The sequence below is a fragment of the Rhizomucor pusillus genome (genome assembly GCF_041956525.1).
Source record: "Rhizomucor pusillus strain CBS 183.67 unplaced genomic scaffold VTP01scaffold_2, whole genome shotgun sequence".
Lineage (NCBI taxonomy): Eukaryota > Fungi > Mucoromycota > Mucoromycetes > Mucorales > Lichtheimiaceae > Rhizomucor > Rhizomucor pusillus.
In genome coordinates, this window is record NW_027192144.1 from 931,035 (window position 1) to 957,379 (window position 26,345).

The 26,345-nt window shown below is 44.3% G+C and overlaps 10 protein-coding genes across 10 annotated transcripts; 6 read left to right on the top strand and 4 right to left on the bottom strand.

Moving 5' to 3' along the window:
* Window positions 1–2,378: 2,378 nt before the first annotated feature.
* Window positions 2,379–3,776, top strand: VTP01DRAFT_4457 (uncharacterized protein; the record flags this gene model as incomplete). Its single annotated transcript, XM_069383140.1, has 7 exons — window positions 2,379–2,430; window positions 2,496–2,593; window positions 2,651–2,754; window positions 2,816–2,874; window positions 2,943–3,019; window positions 3,090–3,185; window positions 3,270–3,776. 7 exons carry the CDS (start codon window positions 2,379–2,381, stop codon window positions 3,774–3,776), a joined length of 993 nt encoding a protein of 330 aa, XP_069243871.1.
* Window positions 3,777–5,398: 1,622 nt separating this feature from the next.
* VTP01DRAFT_4458 (uncharacterized protein) lies at window positions 5,399–6,482 on the bottom strand (the record flags this gene model as incomplete). Its single annotated transcript, XM_069383141.1, has 7 exons — window positions 5,399–5,555; window positions 5,619–5,634; window positions 5,686–5,766; window positions 5,832–5,852; window positions 5,913–5,975; window positions 6,035–6,279; window positions 6,454–6,482. 7 exons carry the CDS (start codon window positions 6,480–6,482, stop codon window positions 5,399–5,401), a joined length of 612 nt encoding a protein of 203 aa, XP_069243872.1.
* A 195-nt stretch (window positions 6,483–6,677) lies between these two features.
* Window positions 6,678–9,492, top strand: VTP01DRAFT_4459 (uncharacterized protein; the record flags this gene model as incomplete). Its single annotated transcript, XM_069383142.1, has 12 exons — window positions 6,678–6,936; window positions 7,001–7,279; window positions 7,338–7,691; window positions 7,752–8,048; window positions 8,105–8,289; window positions 8,348–8,400; window positions 8,464–8,722; window positions 8,780–8,936; window positions 9,004–9,095; window positions 9,154–9,234; window positions 9,291–9,362; window positions 9,424–9,492. 12 exons carry the CDS (start codon window positions 6,678–6,680, stop codon window positions 9,490–9,492), a joined length of 2,157 nt encoding a protein of 718 aa, XP_069243873.1.
* A 127-nt stretch (window positions 9,493–9,619) lies between these two features.
* On the top strand, window positions 9,620–11,238 carry VTP01DRAFT_4460 (uncharacterized protein; the record flags this gene model as incomplete). The annotated part of the gene is made up of 4 exons (XM_069383144.1): window positions 9,620–9,873; window positions 9,935–10,493; window positions 10,558–10,791; window positions 10,849–11,238. 4 exons carry the CDS (start codon window positions 9,620–9,622, stop codon window positions 11,236–11,238), a joined length of 1,437 nt encoding a protein of 478 aa, XP_069243874.1.
* Window positions 11,239–11,310: 72 nt separating this feature from the next.
* On the bottom strand, window positions 11,311–13,367 carry VTP01DRAFT_4461 (uncharacterized protein; the record flags this gene model as incomplete). Its single annotated transcript, XM_069383145.1, has 7 exons — window positions 11,311–11,697; window positions 11,765–11,851; window positions 11,921–12,154; window positions 12,238–12,618; window positions 12,683–12,788; window positions 12,877–13,174; window positions 13,277–13,367. 7 exons carry the CDS (start codon window positions 13,365–13,367, stop codon window positions 11,311–11,313), a joined length of 1,584 nt encoding a protein of 527 aa, XP_069243875.1.
* A 1,300-nt stretch (window positions 13,368–14,667) lies between these two features.
* VTP01DRAFT_4462 (uncharacterized protein) lies at window positions 14,668–15,308 on the top strand (the record flags this gene model as incomplete). Its single annotated transcript, XM_069383146.1, has 2 exons — window positions 14,668–14,878; window positions 15,178–15,308. The coding sequence occupies 2 exons, from the start codon at window positions 14,668–14,670 to the stop codon at window positions 15,306–15,308; spliced, it is 342 nt and encodes a 113-aa protein (XP_069243876.1).
* A 487-nt stretch (window positions 15,309–15,795) lies between these two features.
* Window positions 15,796–19,179, bottom strand: VTP01DRAFT_4463 (uncharacterized protein; the record flags this gene model as incomplete). Its single annotated transcript, XM_069383147.1, has 9 exons — window positions 15,796–16,077; window positions 16,149–16,329; window positions 16,403–16,747; window positions 16,810–16,976; window positions 17,044–17,408; window positions 17,481–17,648; window positions 17,712–17,997; window positions 18,065–18,313; window positions 18,388–19,179. 9 exons carry the CDS (start codon window positions 19,177–19,179, stop codon window positions 15,796–15,798), a joined length of 2,835 nt encoding a protein of 944 aa, XP_069243877.1.
* A 549-nt stretch (window positions 19,180–19,728) lies between these two features.
* On the top strand, window positions 19,729–22,110 carry VTP01DRAFT_4464 (uncharacterized protein; the record flags this gene model as incomplete). The annotated part of the gene is made up of 6 exons (XM_069383148.1): window positions 19,729–20,032; window positions 20,108–20,148; window positions 20,210–20,993; window positions 21,063–21,158; window positions 21,216–21,338; window positions 21,413–22,110. The coding sequence occupies 6 exons, from the start codon at window positions 19,729–19,731 to the stop codon at window positions 22,108–22,110; spliced, it is 2,046 nt and encodes a 681-aa protein (XP_069243878.1).
* A 510-nt stretch (window positions 22,111–22,620) lies between these two features.
* VTP01DRAFT_4465 (uncharacterized protein) lies at window positions 22,621–24,213 on the top strand (the record flags this gene model as incomplete). Its single annotated transcript, XM_069383149.1, has 7 exons — window positions 22,621–22,723; window positions 22,841–22,921; window positions 23,060–23,191; window positions 23,251–23,327; window positions 23,394–23,535; window positions 23,600–23,683; window positions 23,744–24,213. The coding sequence occupies 7 exons, from the start codon at window positions 22,621–22,623 to the stop codon at window positions 24,211–24,213; spliced, it is 1,089 nt and encodes a 362-aa protein (XP_069243879.1).
* Window positions 24,214–24,288: 75 nt separating this feature from the next.
* On the bottom strand, window positions 24,289–26,129 carry VTP01DRAFT_4466 (uncharacterized protein; the record flags this gene model as incomplete). Its single annotated transcript, XM_069383150.1, has 7 exons — window positions 24,289–25,188; window positions 25,269–25,359; window positions 25,446–25,612; window positions 25,670–25,812; window positions 25,866–25,938; window positions 26,010–26,053; window positions 26,114–26,129. The coding sequence occupies 7 exons, from the start codon at window positions 26,127–26,129 to the stop codon at window positions 24,289–24,291; spliced, it is 1,434 nt and encodes a 477-aa protein (XP_069243880.1).
* Window positions 26,130–26,345: the final 216 nt, after the last annotated feature.

Genomic DNA, 26,345 nt, shown 5'->3' on the forward strand with positions numbered 1-26,345 from the left:
AAATAATTTTGGCAAAGTCTTGCAGGTCTTCTCGTTTCCCTGCTCGTGCTCCAGTATATACTGCGATAGTATAAAACACAACGCAAGAATGAACCTTCCAGGATTTGCCACCATTTCAGTTGTTGTGCATGGTTCAGGAATATAGTCTTTTAGCGAGATTTGTATGGTATGTATCGCTAAGATAATGTCGAGATCACAGTCTTCTGGTAGCTCCTCCGGTATTGTGGGATTGCCTCCGGCAAGATCCTCGTAAATATACTCGTTAGCTAATTACGTGCAAGATTGCTCGATATATTCTTTACAGGTTAACAGTTAACATAGATGCTTATCATGAGACGCAACGCTTTTGTAGCCTTACTGGTATAACTCTTTGGAGCTTGAATATGGCGAATTTTTCCACTCTGTCCTGGAAGTGTTCGACGATCATATTGCTATATGTAGTTTGAAGCGTATTTCTATATCTGTTTGTTTCCTTTTCTTGCCAACTAGCACATCGTTAATTCGAGGTATGAATGATCGTGCCGTAAACGTGCTCACTTTTGCCACTTTCGGTATAAAGCTTGCACTTTCTATTGGTCTTCATCTTGTGGTCTTTTTCGTCACAGTGCTTGCAAATAACTGTGGGTGACATATATCAATAAAAGATTGCCTTGTGCCCCTTTGGACTCTGCTCACACCTACCTTCTGCAGCTTCTTTCAACTACTTCTTTTTTGCCTTTTTGAAAGCTAAGAGCAGTAATGGATGATAGATAGGTATGCTTAGCGAGACTAGGAGAGCAGAAAACAGTTCAATGAAAGAATAAAACGTGGTATTTTCAGTCCTTCCATCTTGCGTAAAGCAAAACAGAAAACAGGAAAGAAGAGGAAAGAAGAGGAAAACGAGTCATAGATGACACGGGCCCGTAACTGACAATTCCCTTTGTTTTATGGTTTCAGTTCCTTGCGGGGCCCAAGACAGCATTAAACGAGTATGAATGGTATTAATGCGCTTTAGGGGTTTGTGAAGGATTGACATGAGTACGCCTACATACCTTTCCATGTTCCAATTTATGAGTCTTCAGATCCAGGTTTGCAGCCAAGAAGGTTTACATTTGCGACACATAAACTTCAAAATAGTCTTCATATCGCTCTCTCTGAGTTCCCTTGTTTACGCTTGATGCCCTCAAGTTACGATCAGAACTCAGGATCGAAAGTCGTTCCATTAGAGTAGTGTGTAGAGTTGTGCTGTTGATTAGCTATGAGTAAAGACATCAAAATAAGCAGTATATTGAGGTACCAGGTTTTCAATCCTCTTAAGTTACTTCCTTGTTTTGACAGGTGGTGTCTTATTTGTCATGTACACGATTATTTATTCTGTCAGACATACGGAAGACAGCAAGTGGTATATATGCGGGTAAGCTTGAAGAAGAAGAAACGGACAAGAGGCACAGTAATATACAGCAAAAGGCTTTTGGATGCTTATCTGCAAATCCGGACTGGTCGATTTCTATCTGCCAGCACGTTTTTGGGATAATCTTTCAAGTTGCACTTGTCTATATTAGTTAATCCGATGGTTGTAGTTTACAACAGAAATCTGAATTATGAGCAAGATAGCTTAGAAGCGGATTGATATCGAGATAGCATGACAGAGGATCGAAACAAGGCTTGATGAGTCACTAGCCAGCACGGTTGGAAAGCAAACAACTCGTAGGACGATTATTATATTCTTTTTCTTTTTTCGTTCGAGAGCATATTCAAAGTGTGTTTGATTGCTGACCAGAATATAAACGGTTATCAAAGGCAGAACGACGAAAGCTCAACTCAGCGAGTAAATGTGGAATGTTGCTACGGTTACGACTTACCATTAGTTCAGCAGGTTTTCGAAAAATGTAGATTGCTATCTTTTCGCGCTTGCCAAATAGCTAAGATAATGCAAAATCCAAGATGTGTCCCTGGTCGAATTATCTAAATATCCTGCCAAGGGATCATTAGACGATGGTTCATATCATCGGCAGCATGAACGCCTTAATCGATGGTCGTATTCGGCAAGGAAGGATGGATCTCGTGATCTCAATCTCAAATTGGTTCTCTTGGGGCAAAAGGCTTCCTTCCATAACTATTCATGCAGTTAGCGAGATTTCTCGGTTCCATTTAGCTGTCTTATATATTGTAAGGCAGAGGAATGAAGTGATTATAAAAAGAACGGCCTCGGTCCTATCGTTCATTTCGATGACATTGTCTGTCCAAAATATAACGAAGTAATATCCATAAATTTTCTCTGATTTTCAGGCGCGAATATGAATTCAAAAAACCTGTAGCAGCGATCGCACCCCTTGGATCTCCGCGCCATTGAGGTTGCCTGCGAGAGCGAACAATTGGTTCCAAAAACCCTTCCCACCATGGGTCAGGCCAAAAGCAAAGAAAATCGAGCACTTGCTCGAAAAACCCACTGTAAGCTTCCTCGTAGATTGACATGCCACTTTACGTAGCTGATTTTCCGAGCGTGTATTCTCCAGTCTCCCCGAAAGAGATTCGACATCTTCGGCATAACTTGGAAGCGTCTGCAGCCAGGCACTCTGACAGTAGCAGCATCACCGAAGATGTGTTTCGAGAGGTATGAACAGATGGTCAATCCCCTTTTCGACACAGATGCAAACCGTCGCGTATATAGACTGTCCGAAAGTACGTTCCCTCCGTATCACCAAACGACGACGTATTCTTGAAACGCCTTTACGCTGCCTTTGACGTTGACAACAACAAGTGTATCGACTTTGGGTATGATGTAAACCATTTTACATAACGCTTTGTTACCTGATGCACTGATATACTTGAAAAGCGAGTTTGTGGATGGCCTCAGCGTTTTCATAAAAGGCACCCCTGAAGAACGATTAGCACGTAAGTTTTCCGTCTCTATCTGCCCGCCCCTACTGTGCCGCCCGTTTGACGTTTTGTAAATCACGCAGTCTCCTTCAAACTGTACGACGTGGATCACGACGGATATCTAACAAAACCTGAGCTCGAGCGAGTGATGCTGCAGCTGGTAAACAAACGATGCATGACACAGCGGCATGATGCAGCAACCTAAATGCTGATATAACCTTGAACAATAGTCGCACACATTCTCGGAGGAAGACGAAACAAACGAAATTAAAGCTATGGTTGCAAGAATGTTTGATGATTTGGATGTCGACAATGATGGGAAATTGGTAAGAAATAATATAACAGGATTTATGCTTGTCGTTGATGATGATGAGATGATGCTCACGTTGTGTGCCTCGTGACCTTTCTAGTCCTTTGAGGAATACAAATTGTCAGCGATGAAAGAACCACTGATAGTCGACTTTTTGGAGCAGTTCCTGGCCGAGCATAACCTGTCAAATCACCCACGGGTACCATCGAGACCTGGATCTGTTAGATCGTTTCGTTCTGGACGTTCGTTGACTCCCATCAATGTTCACAGCGGCGCCAAACCACCAGGCTCACCTTCTTCTTTAACGGGAGCTGCAGCCGCTGCAAACAGCAGCAACCATCACCATCGACTATCAGTCAGGCTATCGCAAGCCGAGCTTCTCGAATACAGTCATCATCAGCAGCAGAGAATGAACAGCGTGCCTACTACACCTACTTCATCGAGCCACAGCTTGAAATCGCAGGCTGTAGGCTTGCCTCCGAGTCCAGTACGCAGCACGAGTCCCGTGGTAGGTTTGGAAGGAAAATTGGAGAATGGACACAGGCAACAGCGACTGAGTCGAGAAGCGAGCCTAGCCAGCTTGGATGCCGTGCTTACCAACCTTTGATTGTCACTCTATCGCTAGGACCACCACAACGAGGATGACAAAATCCGTCGTCTACAGACTGTTACCCCGCCCAATACCTCACCTACCCACACTACGACTAACTCTAACACAGCATCTGCCCGGAAGTCATAGTCTATTACTTTATTTTTTTCTCTCTTCTCTTCTTCATAGTCTTTTTTATCCTCCCGAATGTGAACTCTGTGTGTGTGCGTGTGTGCATTGATCTGATGAAACTGTATACTTTTTTTTTGATCCGAAAACTGCAAAAGCTAGGAATGGCTTTAAGCAATTTAACCTTTCCGCGATGCTGCTGTCCATCTTTTCATCTTGCTGTTGCTGCGACTTGGCGTGTAAAATTTATTGTAAGCCAATAGGCTTAAGTTGTTTGTCGAGTTGAGAGAGATGAGCGCAAATGTGTGAAGTAAATTAGATAATGTGCCAAATGGGCAAAGGACTTGTTAAAAGTAAGAGAGTTAGAGAGGTTCTGAAAAGTAGTAAGCTAAAATAAGGCAAACACAAGTTATATATGTCATATCTTGGAACTAGTTATGAGAGAAGCTAAGAAGCTTGTGTTAAGAGTATTGTAGTTAACTGGGTTGTCTTTAATGGATTCGAGGTGGGGATATTAAAAAGTTTTAAATTTTCAAGCTATACTGTCGACTTAAACTATGGTTATACAGTAAAATGATTTTAATTTTAAGACGGTGTCCGGCGACGAGCAATATTATGGCCGATCAAATGCATCTCTTCCATGCCAAAAAATGCAGGCCCGTGAAAAGATGGAAGATCTACCAGAGGCTCCTGGATTTAAAATTGATGAGCATTAACGTATTATTTATGTCCTCACGTGTATTGAAAAAAATCCAAGCGGGTGGAATCAGCGTGTGAAGTTGTACTTTGGTGATGGTGACATCCATGTGCCTCGGCAACGTGGATGGTTGGGGGTGGGGTTGCGCACCGCTGGTTCTCTTGTGTAATTTCGTTTGAAATTTGCTACATTTTCAGTAGCCAGCTAATATAGAATAATTTTAGAAAGCATCCATGCGTTCCCAAGCTGCACAGTGCTATCGAAAAAGTACATGTGAAAGCAACCGTAGCTCCCGTGTTCCTTTTCGAGTGGTAACATGCATGTGCTCGTATACGCAGATTATGGATAGATTCACAGTTGCGAACATCTTCTAGTCACAAGTAATATCGTCTCATGAATCACAATAGAATCCCCAAAGGATAACAAGCAAGAGCATGATTTTTTACCAGAAGTATCATTGGATCAAACAAGTACAACTTAGTAGCTACAAGTTGGTCGTTTCTGCAATTGAAATAGAATGAAAAGAAACTAAGCTAGAATCAAACAATAAACCACGATCGACTCAATCCTATTGAATTAGATACTTACCATTGATCTCACGATATTATACTGGTCCCACTGTTTACTTTTCATTTACTGCTTCGTCTCAATGCATATAGATTTCATGCGGTTATTTGAAGAAATATCTATCACATCGGTTCAGGAAGCGGTGTACCTGATCCTATCTCACATCTTGAATCCTCTCCCATTTATCAGAGTAAAAGCATCTGCATTTATTTTTTTCGTTGTCTTTGATGCATGATATAAAGTTTCATTATTGATTGAATGGTATAAAGTCGACTGTGCCTGCCTCCAGCGCTGCCTCTAGGTCAGGAAGTTTTGGTCCGAGGTCTGCAGGTTTCATCCCTATTTCCGTACCAAAATCAAAGCCAATAAGTTCATACTTATCAGCATCGTTCCGGTACCGTATACTGTTGTCCTCAAGAACAACCTTACGGAATTTCTTCCATGGGAACGTATTCAACGGTCTTCACCTTCCAGTCTTGCTCACTAATAATCACTTTGTTGGTTCTGTTAGAGTGCTATCATGGATATTCTCACCATATAGATTCCTCATCTTTTCAGAGACTTTATGGCGACGCAAAGTTAGCTCTCGGCTAAGCTTTGGTTCCTCCGGAATCACTATTTTCGAGTTAGAGATTACACTCAAATGTATACCTGTAGAAGTGAATCAAGTCCCTTCTTACCTCGGGAAGCATCGTTGAATTCTAATTAGGTAGATTAATGCATTGCAGAAAAATGGACAAATATTGCTTCTAAAATATTGCTTCTAAAATATTGCATAAATGTGCTCATGCCGCCCATCTTGTTGAAAGCATACGCTGCGGCACCTACATAAGAGCAGCATAAGAAACTTGAGGCGTTTTGCATATATTACAGAGTCACATACCCGAGGAGGCAAACATATCCATAAGCTGCTTATCTTCTTCTTTTCTCGATGCAGAGCCTAAGATCATTTCTGTTTCCAATACATCACTTATTTTTTGGATGTTGGCCTTGGATGCGCGCATCATTGCTGCTCCAATGCGTTGCCGTTCAATGGGGTCCTCGGGAAGCGTCCGTCCCTTCCTAACCAGTTCTTCGCGTTTTTCTCGCAGCAATCGACGCTGATCCTCACCCAAGGATTGGTATGCTCTCGCAGTCGAGAGTTAGTTAACACCGAGGGTCCTGTCAAGTCCAGCAAGTCCCCAGCGCTCTATGCATAGCGATAATAAGTAATAAACTTTAAGTGGCCGTGGTCATACCCAGCTCCTCGTCCGCCGTGTCTTTGAAGACTATACTCAAAAAGACCGCCCAAAGGAAACTTGCTTCGACTTCGGAAAGAAGATGCTGATCATGACGCAGATGCTAACGCTGTACAGCGATGGTGAAGGCTCAGGTTAAAAGAGAGAGTTTGGAGAGTAACGGTCTCCTGACTTTTTAATCCAGCGCTCGCGGTACCCTAAAGCTGTCTTGATTCCCGCATGGAGTTCAAAATGGTCGCCTGAAGTGGTACTCCGAATTGTACATGGAAAATTTCCCTTTGTTGCATAATGATTCCTACAGGGACGATCAGAAAAAAGGCAGGGTTTGATGCTGTCAGAAGAAGAGACAAGGATCGCAGTCCTTTCAAGGCTGCTTTGTCGAAAGGCAGTGGCTCGTCATCAGCTTCATCAACGCCGAAATCCACCTTGACCACAGCAACGCGTACAGCTGCTGCCGCACCTGGACAGACCAATTTCCCACTCGCGTCAGGACCTGTCGCTCTCGATCTCCATCGATTTGCGGATGACAATATGAATCCTGAAGAGTGTAAGGTTCAACACCGAATGGTTTGGAAAAGATTATGTCACTAATTGACCGTTTTCGACAACAGTTGTGCAAAGGTCGCTGACGGATACGAACGAAGAAGGCATCCGATCTTTCCATCATTCTCTAGCCGACGCAAAACAGACCATTGGAGGAGATCTTCAACGCAATGTTTACCGCAACTATACTGAATTTGTCCAGATATCCAAAGAGGTGTCCAATCTGGATGCTGACGTTCTTCAGCTAAAAGGATATTTGAATGAACTGCGTAGTATATGGGACAGTCTGCTGGAGGACTCGGGCATGCAGGACGACGTCTCCTCTTCCTCATCGTCGATGATAACTGGTACGGATACGGAGATGAAGTTTTCAATTCTTCTTCCGCTAACAGCTCATCTTTGAAGCTGAGCTAGATCATCGCGGCATGTCCCAGCGCAACAAGCGGAACGATATGAAAGGAACAGATTTGCAGAGTATCTACAGAGCACAGATCACTGCATTGTGGGATAACGTGGAAGGATCACAGCGCTTTGTACCTTATGCGCCCGGTCGACATATCATTCGGGAATGTGTCAATTTCCTTGAACTCAACCCCAAAACACTGCAGCCGAGACAAGCGGTCCATCTGTTTTTATTGAACGATTGCCTGCTTGTGGCCTCGCGAAAGAAAAGATCTGCGTCGGCAAAGTATAAGCTGTTTGCTGAATGCTGCTGGAGTTTACAGGACCTGTCGATCACGGATCTAAAAGATACACCTAGTGAGTTACAAACATGCAGACGGTTGTGTGGATCGACTAACTAATTAACTCTTGGTCCAGATTTGATGAATGCTGTCAAAATTTCCGTGTACCCAAATACGTACATGTTCCGATCTGAACGGGCCGAGGATAAGATGCCGCTGTTGATGGCATACAAACGTGTCATGGATGACCAGGACGACCAGCATGAGGACCAGCCCAGAAAGGGGTCCTCTGGACGCGATGCGCGCAACGGAGATAGCCAGGATGTACAAATGAAACCAAAAGACAGCGAATGGCTTGCTCAGCTTCCTGACGAGCTGGAAGTTGCTATCGCGCTGAGACAGTTTGAGAATGCAGTCACTCTCATCGAAAAAGGTACGATATATTTTGCTGTTATCTGGATCTGTTGCTAATGGCAAGGAAAAAAATAGCGCAAAATGTATTGGCTACATACCCTAGAAACGTGCCATTAATTCAAGAATCTCGCACACAACTGCAGTATTACACAAATTCACTGTCAAGTTGTATCAGTCATGATCTTGGAAATACCCTATTGACAAAGTTACAGTTTCAACGGCTTGTTAATTGGCTGTTACGTCTTGACAAGGGAGAGGAGGTATGCCTTGCGCGTTTGACATTGGATACACAATAAGCTGATGATCCGAGTTACGAAGGCCCGCGAAGTGTTCCTGAGCACCCGTTCAAAAATCATCAAAAAGCGGATCAGGTAACCTCTTTTGCAATCACTTGGCATGGGATAGAAAAACTTATCAGTCTTTATCACAAACAGACAGTTGACGTTCGAGGGTGACAGCGTTACATACATTAATGAGCTTGCACTTGTTGTATTTACTTTGATCCGAAATACTTGCGAGTGGTACCGCGACTCGTTCAAGCAAAACGAAATGGCCTCGCGTTTCATCACCTGGGTTAGAGAACAAACTGAAACGTTTGCCGAGATCTACAAACGCCAAGTGTTCAACCACAGCCAGCTTAACTGCCAAGTTATAGCCGACTGCTTCAAGTCAACAGTTGATCAGTGTGCGGTGGTAAGACAGTAATAAAATCCTCCTAGTTTGGAATAATTTGCCTAAAATATTATCTAGCTGAGAAAAGTCGGTTTGGATCTCAAATTCTTACTGGAAGATTTCTTTTTGGATAACATCCGGGAGACCATCATGACATATGAAAAAAGATGCAATGATAATTCTACCAAATTTGTCAAAAATGATGATTTCAGGATGGTTTCTAGCCAGAATCTAGGCAAGTATACATAATGCGCAAAAGAAAGCCATCTACGAACACTTGAGACTGACATTTGATGTTTTAGGCAACGATGTTAGAGTGAGTTCAAGCGTTGTGAATTTTTACAATATGCTGGTGAGATTTGTCGGTGATATTTGCCTTATCACAAAATTACAGGTACGATATTTATGGAGCAGTAGGGGTCTCAGGAGGGTGACAGCTAAAGATCCTATAGTTGTATGAAACCGTTGTACGAAGCATTTCACGCGTGACAGAACATTATCTGCGCACTATGGTCGAGCACAGTAAAGGACAGGTAAACGGAATTACTGCGAGTGTATTTACGTTTGCATGATAATGACTTTGTGCAAGCGTTCAATTGCTGTCATGAACGTCGGATTCGTGCTGGATAACATTGTGCCGCGGGTTTCCTCTCAATTGAATGTAAGTATAGAGAAATACGTAGAAGCGCATTTTCTTGTTTCTGACGCATACGTAACGATAGCGACATTTTGACCGTCCTGTGCCAGAGCTGGACTCTCTGCGTGCAAGGTTACGAAGTCTGTGCAACTGATGCATGACCGATCATAGATTTCTCCTTTTCTATCTTAATACCCTTGGTTTTTTCATATATATGAACCTGATGCTTACTGTAGCTACATATGCATGTTGAATGGATAGACATATCTGCAACCCGTGCCATGATAGTCGCGGTCTGGTGTCTTTTGGAGCTCTGTTTCTGGTACCATGCATACTTGACAAAGCAGCGATTGCAACAGCAACGCAAACCAGCAAAGCTCATGTCACGGGCTGAGAGACAGTCCTTGTACTGGAACTGTTTCCATACGGTCCATGAACCACGTAAATGGTTTGCTGGCTGGTTCTACGTCGCCGATTCACCTCATCGCGAAAATCCAGACTTTTCAGATATCCACAGGGACAATGTTGCAACCTGGTAAATAATAAACAAGTGCTGGTAAAGAGTTGATGCTCACGAACGATTTGTCAATGCCCAGGTTCGCGTGGGCATTTTGGGTCGACAGCTTGGAAATTGTGCGTAGCAACCCTGTCTGGGCAGCGGAACTTGAGTGGATGATCAGCAATGCAGAGCACAGATACGGCATGCGCTTCCCTCTTGGTCACAATCCAAAAATAAGGTGCATACGGCCAAGTTTAGACCCAGTCGAGTCGATCCACCGTCCATTCCTGTTCTATGCATTCAACTATGGTCTGACCTGGCTTTTCAACATTGTGTTTTTGCGGTGGTGGTTGCATTTTGAATACCACACGACGTCTGCACCCGATGCTGCCTGGGGCGGTATCTTTGCAACCTTGCATCGATGGGAACGCGCGTTATGGCCGTGCAGCAATGGGATAGACACAACATCGTCGACATATCAGCATTTGAACTTTTGGTATCGCAAGCAGGGTCGCAAAGCAACCCCGGTGGTGTTTGTCCACGGGATAGGAATGGGACTCTTATTTTACGTGGACTTGATCTATCGAGTTACCAAGCTGGATCGGCCCGTCTTCTTGGTTGAGATACCCTACGTCTCGATGAGACTTGTTGAGCATGTAATTATAGTTGAAAAATGCATGAGGAAGAACAACGCTGATTAAATAGCTTACTCCACAATAGGTTCCTACGCCGGAGGAGACTGCCTCAGAGATTGATAGTATGTTGACGTCTCAGGGGTACAATCATGCGATTTTTGTGGCACATTCCTTTGGCACCGCAGTGGCAAGCTGGCTAGCTACCTTTGCGCCCAAGCGCATTGGAGGTCTTGTAATGGTTGATCCAATTTGTTTCCTACTCAACTATCATCATGTGGCGTTCAACATGCTCCACAGAGTGCCTAAACAACCAATGGAGGTAAGAAAAGAGAGAGAGAAAAATATATTGACTGCATCTAAATTGCTATTATTCTAGTACTTTATCCACTACTTTGCATCTCGCGAGCTATTCATCAATCATTACATTAGCCGACATTTCCAATGGTACAGAACCATCTTTATCGTGTATCCTGCTGGCTCAGAAGACCCTCCCAAGTTACCATGCAAAGTCGAGCCGACTAGTCCCCTTTCCAACGCTACAGTGTTTCTGTCTGAACGGGATATTATCGTTGATAGCACTGCAATCCATACCTATTTGGTGAATCGAGGGGTTGATAGTCGTTTAATGCGTAATCTGAGCCACGGCGAATTCTTGATTAATCAAGAATGGCGCCAACAGGTGCTCGAGCAAATAGACCAACTGGCTCGCAACATAGAGGATGAAGGTCTACATGTTACCCATACTAATAAAACACACGCTCCGTAGCAACGCCAATCTCTCTTGATATTATGAAAATGAAAGTTAAAAAGGATACAAGTGAAACAAGTTTAGAAAATTCTACTGGGTGGTGACCGTATTTTGCGCTTCACGAGTGGAAATCGTCTTTTCTGTTTTCTGATCATTTCCTTCTTGCAAATGCTTAAGAGGGTGCTTGGGGTCGATGCCCCTAGTCCTGAGCTCCTTTTCAGCTCTGCGTATGAGCAGCGAACGAGTGGAGAAGATGACGTCTAATTCTTCCAAGGTCATGTTCGTGGTTTCCGGGTACAGTGCCCAAATGATCGGGATAGTGGCAAAGTTGAATCCGGCGTACAGCAAGAAGGTCGCCCAGCCGATGCTCTCTAAAAGTGGCGGTGTGGATAACGTGACAAGGCCGTTTCCGATGGACCATCCGATGGTACTCCAGGCACCTCCGCGGGCACGTACTCGAAGTGGATAGATTTCGACCTTTAGCGTTCGTCGTCGGTGAGTCCAACAGAGATGATTTCATGCTAAATTGTTCACAACAACTTACTGGGTAAAGCCAAGTAACCGTCAGCCACGTCATACCGAAGAATGCCGTGTAAAGGAAGATAAACACCGTTGTACCGATACCGAAGCCCTGCGACGTCGCAGTTCAATGTTAGCTATTGTAGATAATCCCACCCTGGAATATTTACTATGTACTTACAGTGACGTTTTGCTGGATGATCTCTGGTTTGGTAAAGATAGCGATCATAACCAACGCGATGCCTTGGCCGACGGCACCGTAGAAGAGTGTAAAGCGGCGTCCCCAGCGGTCAAGCGTGAATACGGCAACGAGAGTGCTGAACATGTACGAGATATTGTTGACACCTGAGAGCAGCTGGGACAAGAACTGGGAGAATTGAGCGGTGGCAAAAACATCAGGAGCGTAGATGGTGATCTACAAGAGTACGAATGGAAAGCAAAAAACCGGTTCAATAATAATGAGATAATAGAGAGATCGCCAATCTAAATATCACTTACAACGCCAATGCCTACAAGCTGTTGCATGATCTGAAGCCAAACTGTCAGATGGACGCGACGTGGGATATTCGAGTCATCCTTTTCAGCCACCATGTTCCAGAAACTCGGCTCGCCACCTAATTCTTGCTCCATCTTGAGCGTCTCTTTAATTTCTTGAGCTTCACGGAGAGCTTCAGGATGCATCGGGTCGCCTTGTCCGCGAAGCGCACCCAGGACCCTCATGGCCTCTTTTTCACGACCGTTCTTGATAAGCCAGCGTGGAGATTCAGGAAAGAAGATAACCATGATCATCAAGATAATTTGTGGAAGCATTTGGAAAGCAACTGGGAATCGCCACCGCACAGCGCCCTCGGTAAAACGCATAGCGAATCCAAGCCAGTACTGTTGTGATCAGATCAGAGGAAGGATACACGTCAAAACCTGTTCGAGAGATAAATAAACTTACGGCTACGACAACGCCAAAGATATTGAGAGTGAACTCCACGGCAATCATCATACCGCGCGATGTATGATGTGAAGTTTCTGCACTCCAAACGGGAACTATAGTGTTCCTATGTAGTATTCATACCATTTTTAAACGTATGTTAGTATTTGAGTAAATGATTAAAAAAACTACGTGTGTATATACGCGATACTTGCAGGTATCCAGTTGCAACTCCTGTAATGATACGTGAGCATATCATCCAGGGCGTGTTCATGGCAGCTGTCTGCAGCGTAGCGCCGACTATGCCCCATATGCAGCCAAGAACAACTGTCTTGATACGACCAAATTTGTCACCGCTCCAGCCGCCGATAAATGATCCGAAAAGAGATCCACAGTAGTAAGATGCTACTATACCGCCTCGTGTAGTTTCGTCGTTCTCTATGCCCATCGTTCGGATGTAGTCAGGAGAGCTGTTGACCGAGGCCATGAGACCTTCTAAAGTTTCAGTATACTCTGTATGATCTTAAGTTATTCAGATTTACCTTGATCATACTAAATGTAAAAGTGACATCCTTTACTGTTAGCAAGCAATCAGTAAAAAATGCATATTGATACTTGCACCAAAAGCGAAGATACTGAGACCGCAAGCAACGTTTATAGCAATAACAAGGTTACGTCCGTGAAGAATATCGCAAACATTCCACATCGTGCTGGTGTTGCAAGTGGTGTGTAAGAACAATAGTCGAATCGGCTACATATTTAAATATCTGTTGTACAAAAGTCGATCTGACAATTATGGCTAGTCCGTCATTATTGAACAATACAAGCTTGAGAAAACAGATTTGGAATCCAAGAACAAATAGAAGATGCGGGGTAGGTGGGACGGTAAACTCATCGTGTATCTTCGGGAGATCCGAGATAGTAACACTCAAGTTTGCAACTCGCGTCACGTGTGTATTATGCGAATATTTCGCTTGCAACTGTGTGATGATGGTTATCTATTCGTTCTTGTTCTTGTTTCTGTTCAGATAACGGTGGAGATTTGATGTGAATGCTAAAATCATTGCGAGGGACTAAAATTTCTGCATGCGTCCGTGCATCCCGCAAAAAGAAATGTGGAGAACCTCCGACGGCATTTACGACCATCAGAAAACTCGAAATTCTTGCTCTTCTTTCCTTGAACCCTGATCTCTCTATCTAACTCCGTTTTACCGAAAACTGAAAGCGGTACATAGCTATCAGATACATGATCAAGAAGGCCGATATAAGTCTTCCGAAGGCTAGCCAATTTAAAGAAAATAAGGGTTGATGATCACTTGCGGCTTTTCGTTGATTTACTACTTTTAGGAGAGAACAAGATTATTAAAGGAGAGACAGACATTGGGCTTTACATTTTGGACCAGGAAAACGATGATTTTCTTTAGCTTCTAGCTCTTTTTGAGCGTTGCATAAATTTTCTAAATGTGCAAAAGTTGTGGTGGTGCAAGTTTGTCCACAAAACAATGTCATTATGATGGGACGGGAACATATATTATTGGCAATGCAGGCTTTGTCCTTAGTAATCGGTGCGGATGTCTGACTGTATAGCTTTGCGAATAACTCTAGCAACATTTTGTCTTGCATGACTACACCAGACTACGTACAATCTCTCTTTTCTGTAGCTAAGCAGCCGCGCAATTCCCCAGGAATGGTTTAAGCTTTTGGATGTCATTTGTGTTGCCCTGGTTTATGTAAAATAAGTTGGATAATTGCTGAAACTCTCTAAATGTGGGTCACGCACTCGGAATCGATTGTACTTTGTGATCCAACAATGAAGTGACAATAATAGCTGATATCTTAAGAATAATTTAGTGGGACCTGCCCACCCCAAATTTTTTGACTTATCATGATGACTAGAAAGCTGTAAAAGGAGCATACGGATCGAAAGCCTATCTAAGTCACGTGGAAATTTTCTTTACGCGCCCGTTGCTACAGATTGCCATTATAAAGTGCGTGATCCTCCGTATATGAAAGCTACCAGGATCATAGGACGAAGTGTTAACTGGGAGAATGGAGCCGTCGCTCTGTCACCTCAGATCTTATGGATGCGAGCGACAAAAGCTACCGCGGCTTCTGAATATATAAAGAACCGTACGTTTTTCAACACTGTCGACTGCATATCACCTACCTCTGCAATATCTACTCCTCCACCTGACCCAGCACTGCCGCAGCTGCAACGTACCTGCATGACATTTAAAATTTATCGGCGATGTCCTAGAGAACAGGACTGCAGACAATGCCATGGAAGAACTGCAGGCGCCTCCGATGCCTGAGATATTGCATATTTGCAAAGAACGCAATTCTCAGTATGTATTATATAAAGCAAATATTCATCCTCTCCTCTTCGACTCATTGGGCGCAGTGGTGGCAACTGTACACTGTTGTGACTACAATATTGCAAGATGATATTCTGCTCAACAAGTGGAATTCGACATGTAACTTTTCAACGCGGACGTAAACATCGTGTATCCTGTAAGTACAGCAACAACAACAACAACAACAACAGCAGCAGCAGCAGCAGCAGCAGCAACGATGGCAAGACTTGAGATACCGTAAGAGGAAACTTAAATACTCATATGCTGCCTTTAGCGACCACTTGAGGTCCTAGAATAACGTTTACACCCCCCTCCCCCGCGCTGCTGTCAGTGCCAAGATCCAAGGAGCCATAGATTGCGATAGACGCCGAAATTGAAAAGCTGCAGGATAGAGTGGACGTTATGGAAATGAAGAGGCGATGTCTAGAGGAAATCTTACAGATGTGAAGTTCGTATAATCGTAATATCCAAAGGTTTTGGGTTTTGTTGTATAGCTTGAGTTTGCTTAAAATCATGATGTGTTAGGAGGTGTCAAGATCCCTTTCAATATACGTACAAGGAATGGAAGTTAGAGTTCATTGTTCTGCTCACAGTGTCCTTTAGGTTGGTTACGTTATTAAGATAACAACAATGGAATCACAATAATTCATCATCCGGTGCTTTCAAGTGATGGGTAATCCAAATAAATAAAATCAATGCTTTATAAATATCACTGTAGCTATACGCTTCACACGACGATAGCAAGCGAGACAAAAGGCATGATGTAAATCGTATAGATTGTTACATCCGGAAGCACCAGAGTAGAAGGTACAGAACACTTCCAAAGAATCTAAATGCAGCTGTACCAGCCACGGTCCAGAGAATAAAGCCAGTGTATGCAGTTGCAATATCGTTCTGATATTCTTCCGTTGACTTCTCCTGCTTGCTATTGGGCAACAAGGACTGGAAACTACCGCTCGTGATAAAAGCGACAAGCAGCGCATTGCAACCTATCCATGCAAGGACGAGCCTTGTTCGGAACCCTCGGTAATAGTCATCTTGCTTTGTATGTCGAGGACGGCTCTGTACATATACATTACAAAACCGCGTTTAGCAAACTGGATGTTCTATTAATAATTTGCTGTCACAATTACCTGCTGAATTACATCCTGTTTCTGAGTCAAGCTGTGCAATGCATCCTCGTAGTAGCGGTCAACAAGTCCCTGCTCGTCCGCAAACTCGACTTCCACTGCCTCTACACCCTTTTCGGTTGTGTTGGCTTTTGAAGCTATACCGAGATCCATTTGCAGAGTATTGTCACCCTTCGTTCCCCAGCTATGTGATAAATATATGTAAAGAAGTTTGTATCCCATCCTCGTCTTTTTTTCAAGCGATAAAGTAACGTTACCTGACGTCATGCGTGTTGCAAAATGCATATACGTTGAGAAGATTCACATATGTCGGAAGCAACAGCATGTATTGCACGAAGCTTGTAATCATATGCCATGGATCCAGATAAAGCAGGGATGATAAGATATACAAGCCATAAGTAGAGCACATGGAAATAATGACATTGCGGAAACCAGGCTGGGACAGCAGGACCCCAAACTGCTGGAGGACATTGTTGCTAACCCACTGCTCGCTTTGCATGGCCATCCGTACGCTCTGGTAGGTAAGCCATCCTCCTGCAAATAAGGTATAGGCCATGATCACGGCGTAGGCGAGTGCCGAGACAATGAACATCCATTTGGATCTGATAAAATACAACTCAGTCGCCTCTTTTGATTTGGCGCAGGCATATACGAATTTTCTTACCCTTGAGGACGGTTACCCATGGAGCATATGAAGGATACAATGAATAGGAAGATATAAAGATATCGTAAAACCTGGAAAATTCGATTGCCCCAGCCGTCCCCGAATGGATCCGTGTCTGGAGATGCCAAGGACTTGCTGATAAAATAGCAGGTTAAATAAAAGTTTGCCTAATAACAATGGCTAGTCTTAATACAAATGCAACCCAAAGTTTACATTATTTCTATTTATACTTGCCATGCCCAGCCAGCTGAAAATGAGATTGACGAAGTTGAAAGCAAACTCAATCGTCAAGGCAATTTTCCTTCCGGCCGTGTGGTTCGTGCTCCAGATTCTTGAAAAGTGACAGGTTGAATAAATTGCAGCAAAGAAGCTTCCATTTAGCCATCTTCTTCTCTGGGATAGGAACTCGGGGAGCTGGTCAGGGCAGTCTGTTTCTCCAAAAGCGCTCTGGACGTAACGCAGCAGCCATTTCTCATGCTTTTTGGCCAAGAGCTCAAAGCATAGTATACGATCTTCTGCCAAGTACATGTTTGCGCTGAAAATATCAGAGCTGCCATCCTCGTCTCTTTTCTCGCCCAAAAAGTATTTTTGCAAGGGACCTTACAGTTTTGTATCTTAGTCCTGCTGCTGAGATTTGCAACGCAAACACTATCCGCTTTTTCTTTTTCTACCTGTTCCATTGGCATCGTTGAGAAGAGCAGAGTAACGATACGCCGAAAATGCACCCGGCAGAACCGAAATGTAGCCAAACACGGATTCTAATGGCTTGTCAAGGATATTCGACATTTTATATTCGAAATTTTGAGCTGCAACGATAGGGTTCAGCAGCGCAAGCCCGGCTTTAATTTTTCGATTTAGTTTCCGTGGTAGTGTTTTTCCTACATCTATCGTAACTCTCGTACCTTTTGTCTGTACCTTGATCTCACCGCAGGCACCAGCAACGTTTGGACTGATATCAAATATCTTCCAAAGATGATATATAGATGTATTTCCGGGACGTGTACCTACATCTAAAAGGACACAAACGTTGGGTTTCAACACCGGTCCAAATGCATTGAAAAACCATCGATGCGAATTGATCTTTTTCGCATTCTGTTCTTTAAGACAAAAGAGTATCTGTGCCGGGACGATTCCCCGTTCAGCGCCCTTGACTTTCATATCTGCACCCACAGAAATCTGTGTCGTATACTAAAGATAGGTAAGTCAGTATTCCTGCGTTAATCCTTTGCATTCATTTCGAGCTCTCAATTATTGCCTCATACAAATGGGCCTTGACCGGTTTGTCGTTCACCATATTCTTGGCTACCCCTTTTTGATACACGCCCATGGTAGCCAGCACGTCCAAGACAGCTGGGTCACATTTCTTTCGACCGTCCGCTACGATGCACACAACGACTTTCTTCCAGCCTTCCGTGTTCCAAAGCCTAGACCGGGAACGAGAGCACAGGTGTGCAATGTTTTTCATGACGCCGTGCATTGTTCGACAGAATAACTCTCTATCCTCCTGTTAAATGGGATCGGATTAGAATACCGATATCTTTGTTTTCGGACAGAGAGATAGAGAGATGAATTACTTGCATTGTACATGGTCATGACAATAAATAACTCTGTATCTCTGTTCATCAAGCGTGGTCGCAGCGTATACTGGCAAGTGGCAAACTCGTCAGGGTCGCATGTCACTGCAGAGTAGCGCATGTGGCAAAACTCTGGATCTTTCCGAGGATTGGCATCTATCAACCGAGAAGGTACTGGGCAATCGAGGACGAGGTTTCCCTGGAAAAGTGCCACTTTTTTTATTCTCCTTGATCCATTTTCCAGATATTTCTGGTTGTTGCCTCTGGTTGCTACGTGACTAGTTTGTGGAGAAAAGGATGTAGTTGTAGGAAACGATCCAGGCATGTAATCTGCTTTCGGGGTCACTGCAACGTGCAAAGGTCCTGGCGTAGCAGCGCCGTGCGGCTGAATACGACTATACAGAGCTGGTGTTATTGCTGATGAGGACGGTGTCATTGCTGCTCCTGCTGGATGGTGGTGCTGATACGTTGTGCTGTGTGGTATCGCTTCTGGTTGATACGGCTGACACAACCGTCGATCGGTACCGGGATACGCAAACTGGGAAGGTATCCGTGGCACAGGTGGAATATTGTGATGTATTGCTGGATTGGCAACGTACACAGACTGCGAATGTGGTAACTGCATATGCTCTTGATACAGTTTTGTCAAGTTGGGTGCAGACCTGCCGCCTCCCTCGCTTAGCGGGCTGATATGTAAATGATGTGGACGAGCAGACTGAGGTATCGAAGGATAGACCCTTGGAGACACCAGAGACGCACCAGAGCGAGCATGATGATGCTGTTCTCGTGGATACATTGGTAGATCGAGAAAAAAGGAGTTCGCCGTGGAAGAAAAACAGAGAAAGGGAGAATGCTGCGTTCACTTTTGGACCTTGCTAGAAAATCCCCGATGTGCCTGAATGGGTGTTTGACAATAGCTTTATATTACTGATTAAGCACTGTCGATTTCACTTCTTTATGTGTGTATTTATCTGTCTGTCCAATGATGTTTGTGTCTGCTTGTTTAACACGAAGCTTAGTCTTCTTTGAGTAACCAAGGAACGCAAAAGTTAATACTAGAGAACATTTATGTGATCTCGAATTCGATAGATACCTGTATCCTGACACTTTTGAGCGTCACTTTCCATGTGTACTTAGCATACTCTATAGTTATAGTTTGCTTATGCTGTGATACAATATACTTTAAATATTGGACGGTGGAGATCTTATATTCTGAAGAACCGTCAATCACATGAACGGATCTGATTGACCGAGTAACCGTGCGCGCGCGGGACATCCTTCTCCTCCTCCTCCCTGCCCCAGTGTTCGGTATCAACTGATCGTTCCTTTCCTTGCCTCCAACACCATGTTGCGTTGTTGCTCTGCCGTCAACGCCAGAGTTTTACTTGCGTCTGGCAGGTCGAACAGCTTCGTTCTCTGTAAACGTCCTACCCCAAGTTTGCAACATACCCTCCTGAGCCGGACGCGAATACTCAATTTGCAATCGCTAAACCAGAGGAATTCCTTCTCTGTTTCAAGCTTTGTAAGGCAAGAAGTTAAAAAGGCAGAGAACAGCGATGCAGTGCAAAGGAAGCAAAAGAAGAACGGCGATTGGAAGGACATTAAGCGATTGTTTGCGATTGCTAAACCTGAAGCCAAGAGTATAAGTGGTAAGGCTAATTTACTCTTTGTGTCAAACAAAGAAAAGAGTATATGGTTATACTTAATCTTCTGCCTATCGCTAGCTGCCATTGGCCTCTTAGTGATTTCCTCAGCTGTCACCATGGTAATGCTAATGGGATACAACAGGGATTTTATTACAGGGATGCTCACGTAATTCAAATTAGTCGGTACCTTTCTCGATGGGCAAGATTATAGATATCGTGACACACCCTGAGATGAAGGAATACCTCGGTCTTTCAATGCCTCAATTTATGGCAGCATTGTCTGGAGTCTTTCTTATCGGCGCAGCTGCCAACAGCGGTCGAGTTTTACTGTTCCGGTTAGCGGGCGAACGCATTATACAGCGGTTAAGAAACGAATTGTATCGAAATATCATTCGACAGGACATGGCATTTTTTGATCGCAACAGAACTGGAGAATTGATTTCTCGATTGTCCGTCGATACAGCCATCGTTGGTAAAAGCATTACAGGAAACGTCAGCGATGGCCTGCGTGCATTTGCAACTGCACTTGTTGGGACATCCATGATGTTTTGGCTTAGCCCGAAACTGACGCTTGTAATGATGGTGGTCGTACCGCCTGTCAGCATATTTGGCATCATGTATGGTCGATATGTCAAGCGGTTGTCAAGGAAGGTCCAGACAGCTATTAGTGAAATCACGAAAATGGGAGAAGAACGCATCAGCAGTATCCGTACTGTCCAGGCATTTGCCAAGGAAAACGCTGAGGCTGCTAGATACAGGGATCGTGTCATGGGTGTATATGATCTCGGACGCAAGGAAGCTATAGCCAGCGCAACGTTTTTTGGAGGAGCAGGACTCTCTGGAAACCTAGCGATTTTGGCTGTCTTGTGGTACGGTGGCCGCTTAGTCATGCAGAACGCCATAACCATCGGAGACCTTGCATCTTTCATGCTATACACTGCATATGTCGGAACATCTCTTGGAGGTTGGTGCAAGAAAACGTATCTGATAGTAGACAGCTAACTAATATCTAACTTTTTCGTTTTGTTTGCAGGTTTGACTTCCTTTTACTCGGAAATTATGAAAGGAACAGGTGCTGCGGAAAGGCTTTTTGAGCTTCTTCATCGTAAAAGTCCAATTGAGCTTGATTGTAAGTAGTATATGAAAACCACGTGACTGGAACCAACTTATTCACATATCATATCAGCCGGCAAGATTTTGAGTCAACTGCAAGGAAAAATCCGGTTTGAAAATGTCTCCTTTTCTTATCCCACGAGACCCCATTCCCCCATTTTCAAGGATTTATGTCTTACGGTGGAACCAGGCAAAGGTATATGTGTCCCACGGTACCATGTCGGCCCGATATAATGTTGACTTTTTAATGTTCTCCAATGCTTACATTAGTGATTGCCATTGTTGGATCGTCTGGCTCCGGCAAATCGACGATTGGATCGCTACTCCTACGCTACTATGATCCTCTCAAAGGATCCGTTTACATTGACGACGTTGATTTGAAAGATATCAACCTTCGCTGGTGGCGCGAAAATGTTGGTGTTGTCTCTCAAGAACCGACACTCTTTGCCGGGACGATTAGAGATAACATTGCATATGGCAAGGAAGATGCTACTATGGACGAGATCAGGGAAGCAGCTGCCAAAGCAAACTGCTCATCATTCATAGAAAGCTTCCACGATAAATATGACACATTGGTCGGCGAACGTGGCGTTAGTCTGAGCGGTGGACAGAAACAACGCATTGCTATCGCAAGAGCGCTTTTGAAGAATCCATCCATTCTCGTTCTGGATGAAGCCACGAGTGCGCTGGACTCTGAATCTGAAGTGCTTGTGCAGGATGCTCTGAATCATCTTATGCAAGGTCGCACTGTGCTTACAATTGCTCATCGGTTATCTACGATCCGCTCAGCTGATCTGGTCGTGTGCCTAGAACACGGCAAAGTTGCTGAAATGGGAACCTATTACGATTTGTTGAACAAGGAAAACGGCGTTTTCCGGAGGTTGGTCGAACTGCAATCTCTCGGTGCTGCAACCCGTACTTCATCTTCTACTACAGAGGAAACCGACGATAACCAACGAGACTTGTAACATGTTTCTAAAATCTCTCCCATCTCTCTTTTTCTTCTTTTCTTACCTGTTTACCCTGTATAAACCCATCGTGTAGAATAGCTTTTATAACTTGCAATACATAGAGACGCCTAGCCTAAAAAGTGATATGATGCTTATTGCCTTTGAACGAGCGGAACGGTACTGTTGCAGGGCCGCGTCAGCCTCAGTGACTTAAGCATCGTCTTGTGACACCTGACTCTCGGACCCTATGTAACAATAATCGATACCCATGTTTCAAATTGACGATGCATCGAAACAATGAAAATGATGACTACATCTACAACCGGTCGTAGATAAAGAGCAACAGGGCGTTGTTGTTGAATCAATAGGCGGCAAAGCGGTCGAGCGCCCCTTTTTGGTTGGTAACTCATTGTTGCCTTCGGTGAACGAAAACTCCAACCAACGCGCGCCTGATCTCCTCCTTCCACTCCCCATAGCTATCTCTTTTTTTCCTAACAAAAAGCTTATTATCTTTATAACTGAAGAAACATGGGTGCAACTCTAAGTGAACCTGTCACTACAAAGGAATCCAGCGAAGGTGGAGATGCCCGTGTCCTTTTTGGGGCATCGTCCATGCAGGGATGGAGGATCAGTAAGTAATCAGATTCCGGCAAACCTTCTGCGACGCGGGCTACGCTGGGCTTCTTTGCAAATTGTTGAGCTACGGTGTGTACTATCGGCAAAGCTTCTAATATAGCGGTTTGCGCAGGCATGGAAGATGCTCACACGACGATCCCCGAGCATGAGAACACAGGAGCTAGTTTCTTTGCGGTGTTCGATGGACATGGAGGTATGTTCTAGCGCTCGCACGCGCGCCCGTTTCCCTGCTGTTAACGTGTCTACGTTTGCGCAATGCTCGCTCTTGTATGACCGAAGACTTGGCATTTAGAAAAGGTTAAATTTTGACATCTTAATTTAACTGTCCTAGGAAACAAGGTGGCGAACTACAGTGGAGCAAATCTGTACAAACGCTTATTTGAATCGAAACTCTTTAAATCGGGAGACTACCGCGAAGCGTTACGAAGAAGTTATCTTGGCATAGATGAAGCCTTACGTGTTGGTTAGTTGTCTGTCATCAAATGTCCGACGCAAGTTTAATCTGATGTTGCTGCATTTTAGATCCTGAATTTACAAACGATACATCTGGCTGCACTGCTGTGGCTGCCTTGTTGACTAAGGATAATGTACTATATGTGGTATGTTCGCTGCTTTTGATCCAACAATCCTGTAGTAAGCTGCAGTCGATAACAGGCAATGTATAGAGCAATGCCGGTGATTCTCGTGCAGTTTTAAGTGTGGATGGAAAAGCAATCGCCCTTTCTCAAGATCACAAGCCCGGCAATCCGAAAGAAACGGAACGAATTGAAAAGGCCGGTGGCCACGTCGAATTTGGTCGCGTGAATGGTACGTTGTATCATCATACTTGGATGTGTTCCTGTGGTATTGACATCAGATCCCCATTTATCAGGCAATCTTGCGTTGTCGCGTGCGCTAGGTGATTTCGATTTCAAACAGAACAAAGAACTGCCTGCTGAGGAACAGGTTGTAACAGGTAAGATTATTCAGTACATGATCCATCTGTTCGCTTTCTAATACGACTTTGATCACACAGCTGAGCCAGATATCTCTGAACATAAGCTCACACCGCGGGATGAATTTGTGGTCCTTGCTTGCGATGGAATTTGGGACTGCATGACAAATCAACAGGTTGTCGACTTTGTACGGGACGGAATCAAACAAAAGAAATCTCTGAAAGAAATTTGTGAAGAGTTGATGGACGAGTGTCTTGCAGATCACAGCGATATTGGCGGTGTAGGCTGCGACAATATGACAGTTATCATTGTAGCTCTACTTCAAGGAAAGACCAGCGACCAATGGTTCGAACACATCGGCGAGAAGGTCCCTAACCGGCCTGTTGTACGCAAAGAGAAGGATGTATTAAAACCGTCTGATCGAACTGAAGAACCAGAAGCGAAAAAGCAGCGGCAACAAGGTGACATTGAAGAAAAGCTTGATGGTATCATCCAAGAAACTTCCAAACTTCGAGAAGCTTCCACACCCAAAGGCGAAGAACAGATATAGTCGTTACTTTTGCTTCTTTCCCTTTAATTCAAGTTTCAATCGATTTTACGTAGAATAGTGCATATCTCTCTCTCTTCAAAAGGCAACTTTGTCGCCCCTGTCTGTAGCGTCAGCCAGCATCGGCCAATGTTCGTTTTGCGGAACGAGGTTGTTTGCAGCGTCGCTGGTCTTCATGTCTTTGGACTTGTCAAAGCCGATGGGTTCAACGTCAGCCAAAGGAGTCGAGTGGTGGTATCCTTCAATATCTGTTGTGCCGGTAACGTGTACGTTATCGTATCGAGCGGCAGCAGATTCTTCTTCCATGTTGGGTGAGCTTTCAACACTCGAGTCGGACCAGTCTTCAGAGCTTGCCAGGACGCCCGTCAATCCAGTAAAATCACCTTCTTCAGCAACAGATTTGTCAATGTAGTCAGTCGGGATTTCATCCGAGTCTATCGTTTCGTAAGCAGCAGGTCCGGAGGATGCCAGCACGCCTGGGAGTTGACGTGTTGCAAGCCAGTTCTTTGCAGGTGTGGGGGACGACATGTTAAGACCAGTCAAGGTTAAGGATTCGCTCAGCAGGTCGCTTTGTAGCCAGTCATTAACTTTGTCTTCTGAAAACGAGTCTGTTGTTGATTCAGACCGAAGGACACCCGTGAGATTATCCTGAGAGGAGTGATACCCCTTGACACCACTCAGCTGGATGCTGCTGCTGTTATCCCAGTCAGACTTTACACCGCTTAGTTGAGAGGAAGCTTCAAACTCGTCCGATCGGACGCCCGTTAAAGACATGGATGAATCCTTTTTTTTCATGATTGCTCTGCTGCGAGGAGGAGCAGGTGTAGCCACGGCGATGCCGTTGAGGATGTTGGAGGAGGATGCCTTGTGCTCAACTTGGCTAAGCGCGCTCTTGAGCCACGGCCACTTTTGCTGCTGATCCTCCTTACTTTGGATTGCAGGCCGCTTTGCATCTCGCATTCTGTAAAACAGCGATCCCTATTCAGCGGGAACAGTATTGTTGTTAGTGAGTCTAGTAAAAAATATCACGCTTTTTTGCGGCGCGAGTTTCCACTTACATCGTAGGTTGCCTGCACGTCATCTTTTGAAAACGCTCCAGATTTGCCAATGAACATGTAAATAACGAACCATTCGGCGACAGCTTTCGTCCTAAATACGTATATACATATACGTGGCGTGTGCAAGTTAATCATTACTGATAAATGCATATGCATAGCCTTTTCGCTTTTGCTTACCATGCAACGGGGTGGTCACCGAGGGACGCATGCTCGTTGGTCATCTGCAAGAGTTCAAGCAAAGTGATGCGACGGCTGTCGGAAGCATAGGTCCGGTACAGAACATCGAATCTGTCTGGATCAAAGTTGCCGTCTTCATCGTAAGCTTCATCGTTTAATAAGACTCGCTGCAATCATTACAGTTAGCTTCTCCATTCTATGTACCTACGCTCCAAAATTATTACCTTGGAGCATGCCAGCTTCTTTGAATCGATCTTGAAGGGCACCTGCGGAACCCAAGAGTCCTGCTCCATGTACGAAAACACAATGCTTAGAAAGCTGCCGATAGTAAGACTGAAGAAAATGCCATAGCCAAGATTCATAAGACCTACAATGAATTTTAGTTTATACATCTTTATATTTCTATTGCTACCCTCTCACCTGCTGCAGCGTCGAGTGGAGTGATGTAGCCCTTGTTGCGACGGTCCCAGAACATCACATGTCTTTCGACAGCCTGTGTAAATGCTAAAATCAGTCCTCTGCCCGTAGAATTCACATTACGTTTAAAGCACTGTTAATACTTGCAGTGTTCTGAATGGATTTCACGCCCGTTGTAACGACTGCCCTGCCTAAAATATGATCTATTAGCTAACTCTAAAGATCTAATAAAATCGATGCAGTGTGATGACCTTGGTTGATAGTCATTGTTCAAGCTGGAAAGAAAGAAAGAAAAGGCTAGAGCAAGGTGGTATAGTTTTTGGTTTTTTTTTTTTGCGCAACTATTTGTTTAGGCATCTCACCCACCTCCTTAAATCTACCCAAAAATGTCAACTCGCACTGTCACATTACAAAGCATGTCGCGCATTCCTTTCTAGGCCGCCGCCTCCTTGGCTTCCAGGATGCACTGATAAAGACAATATG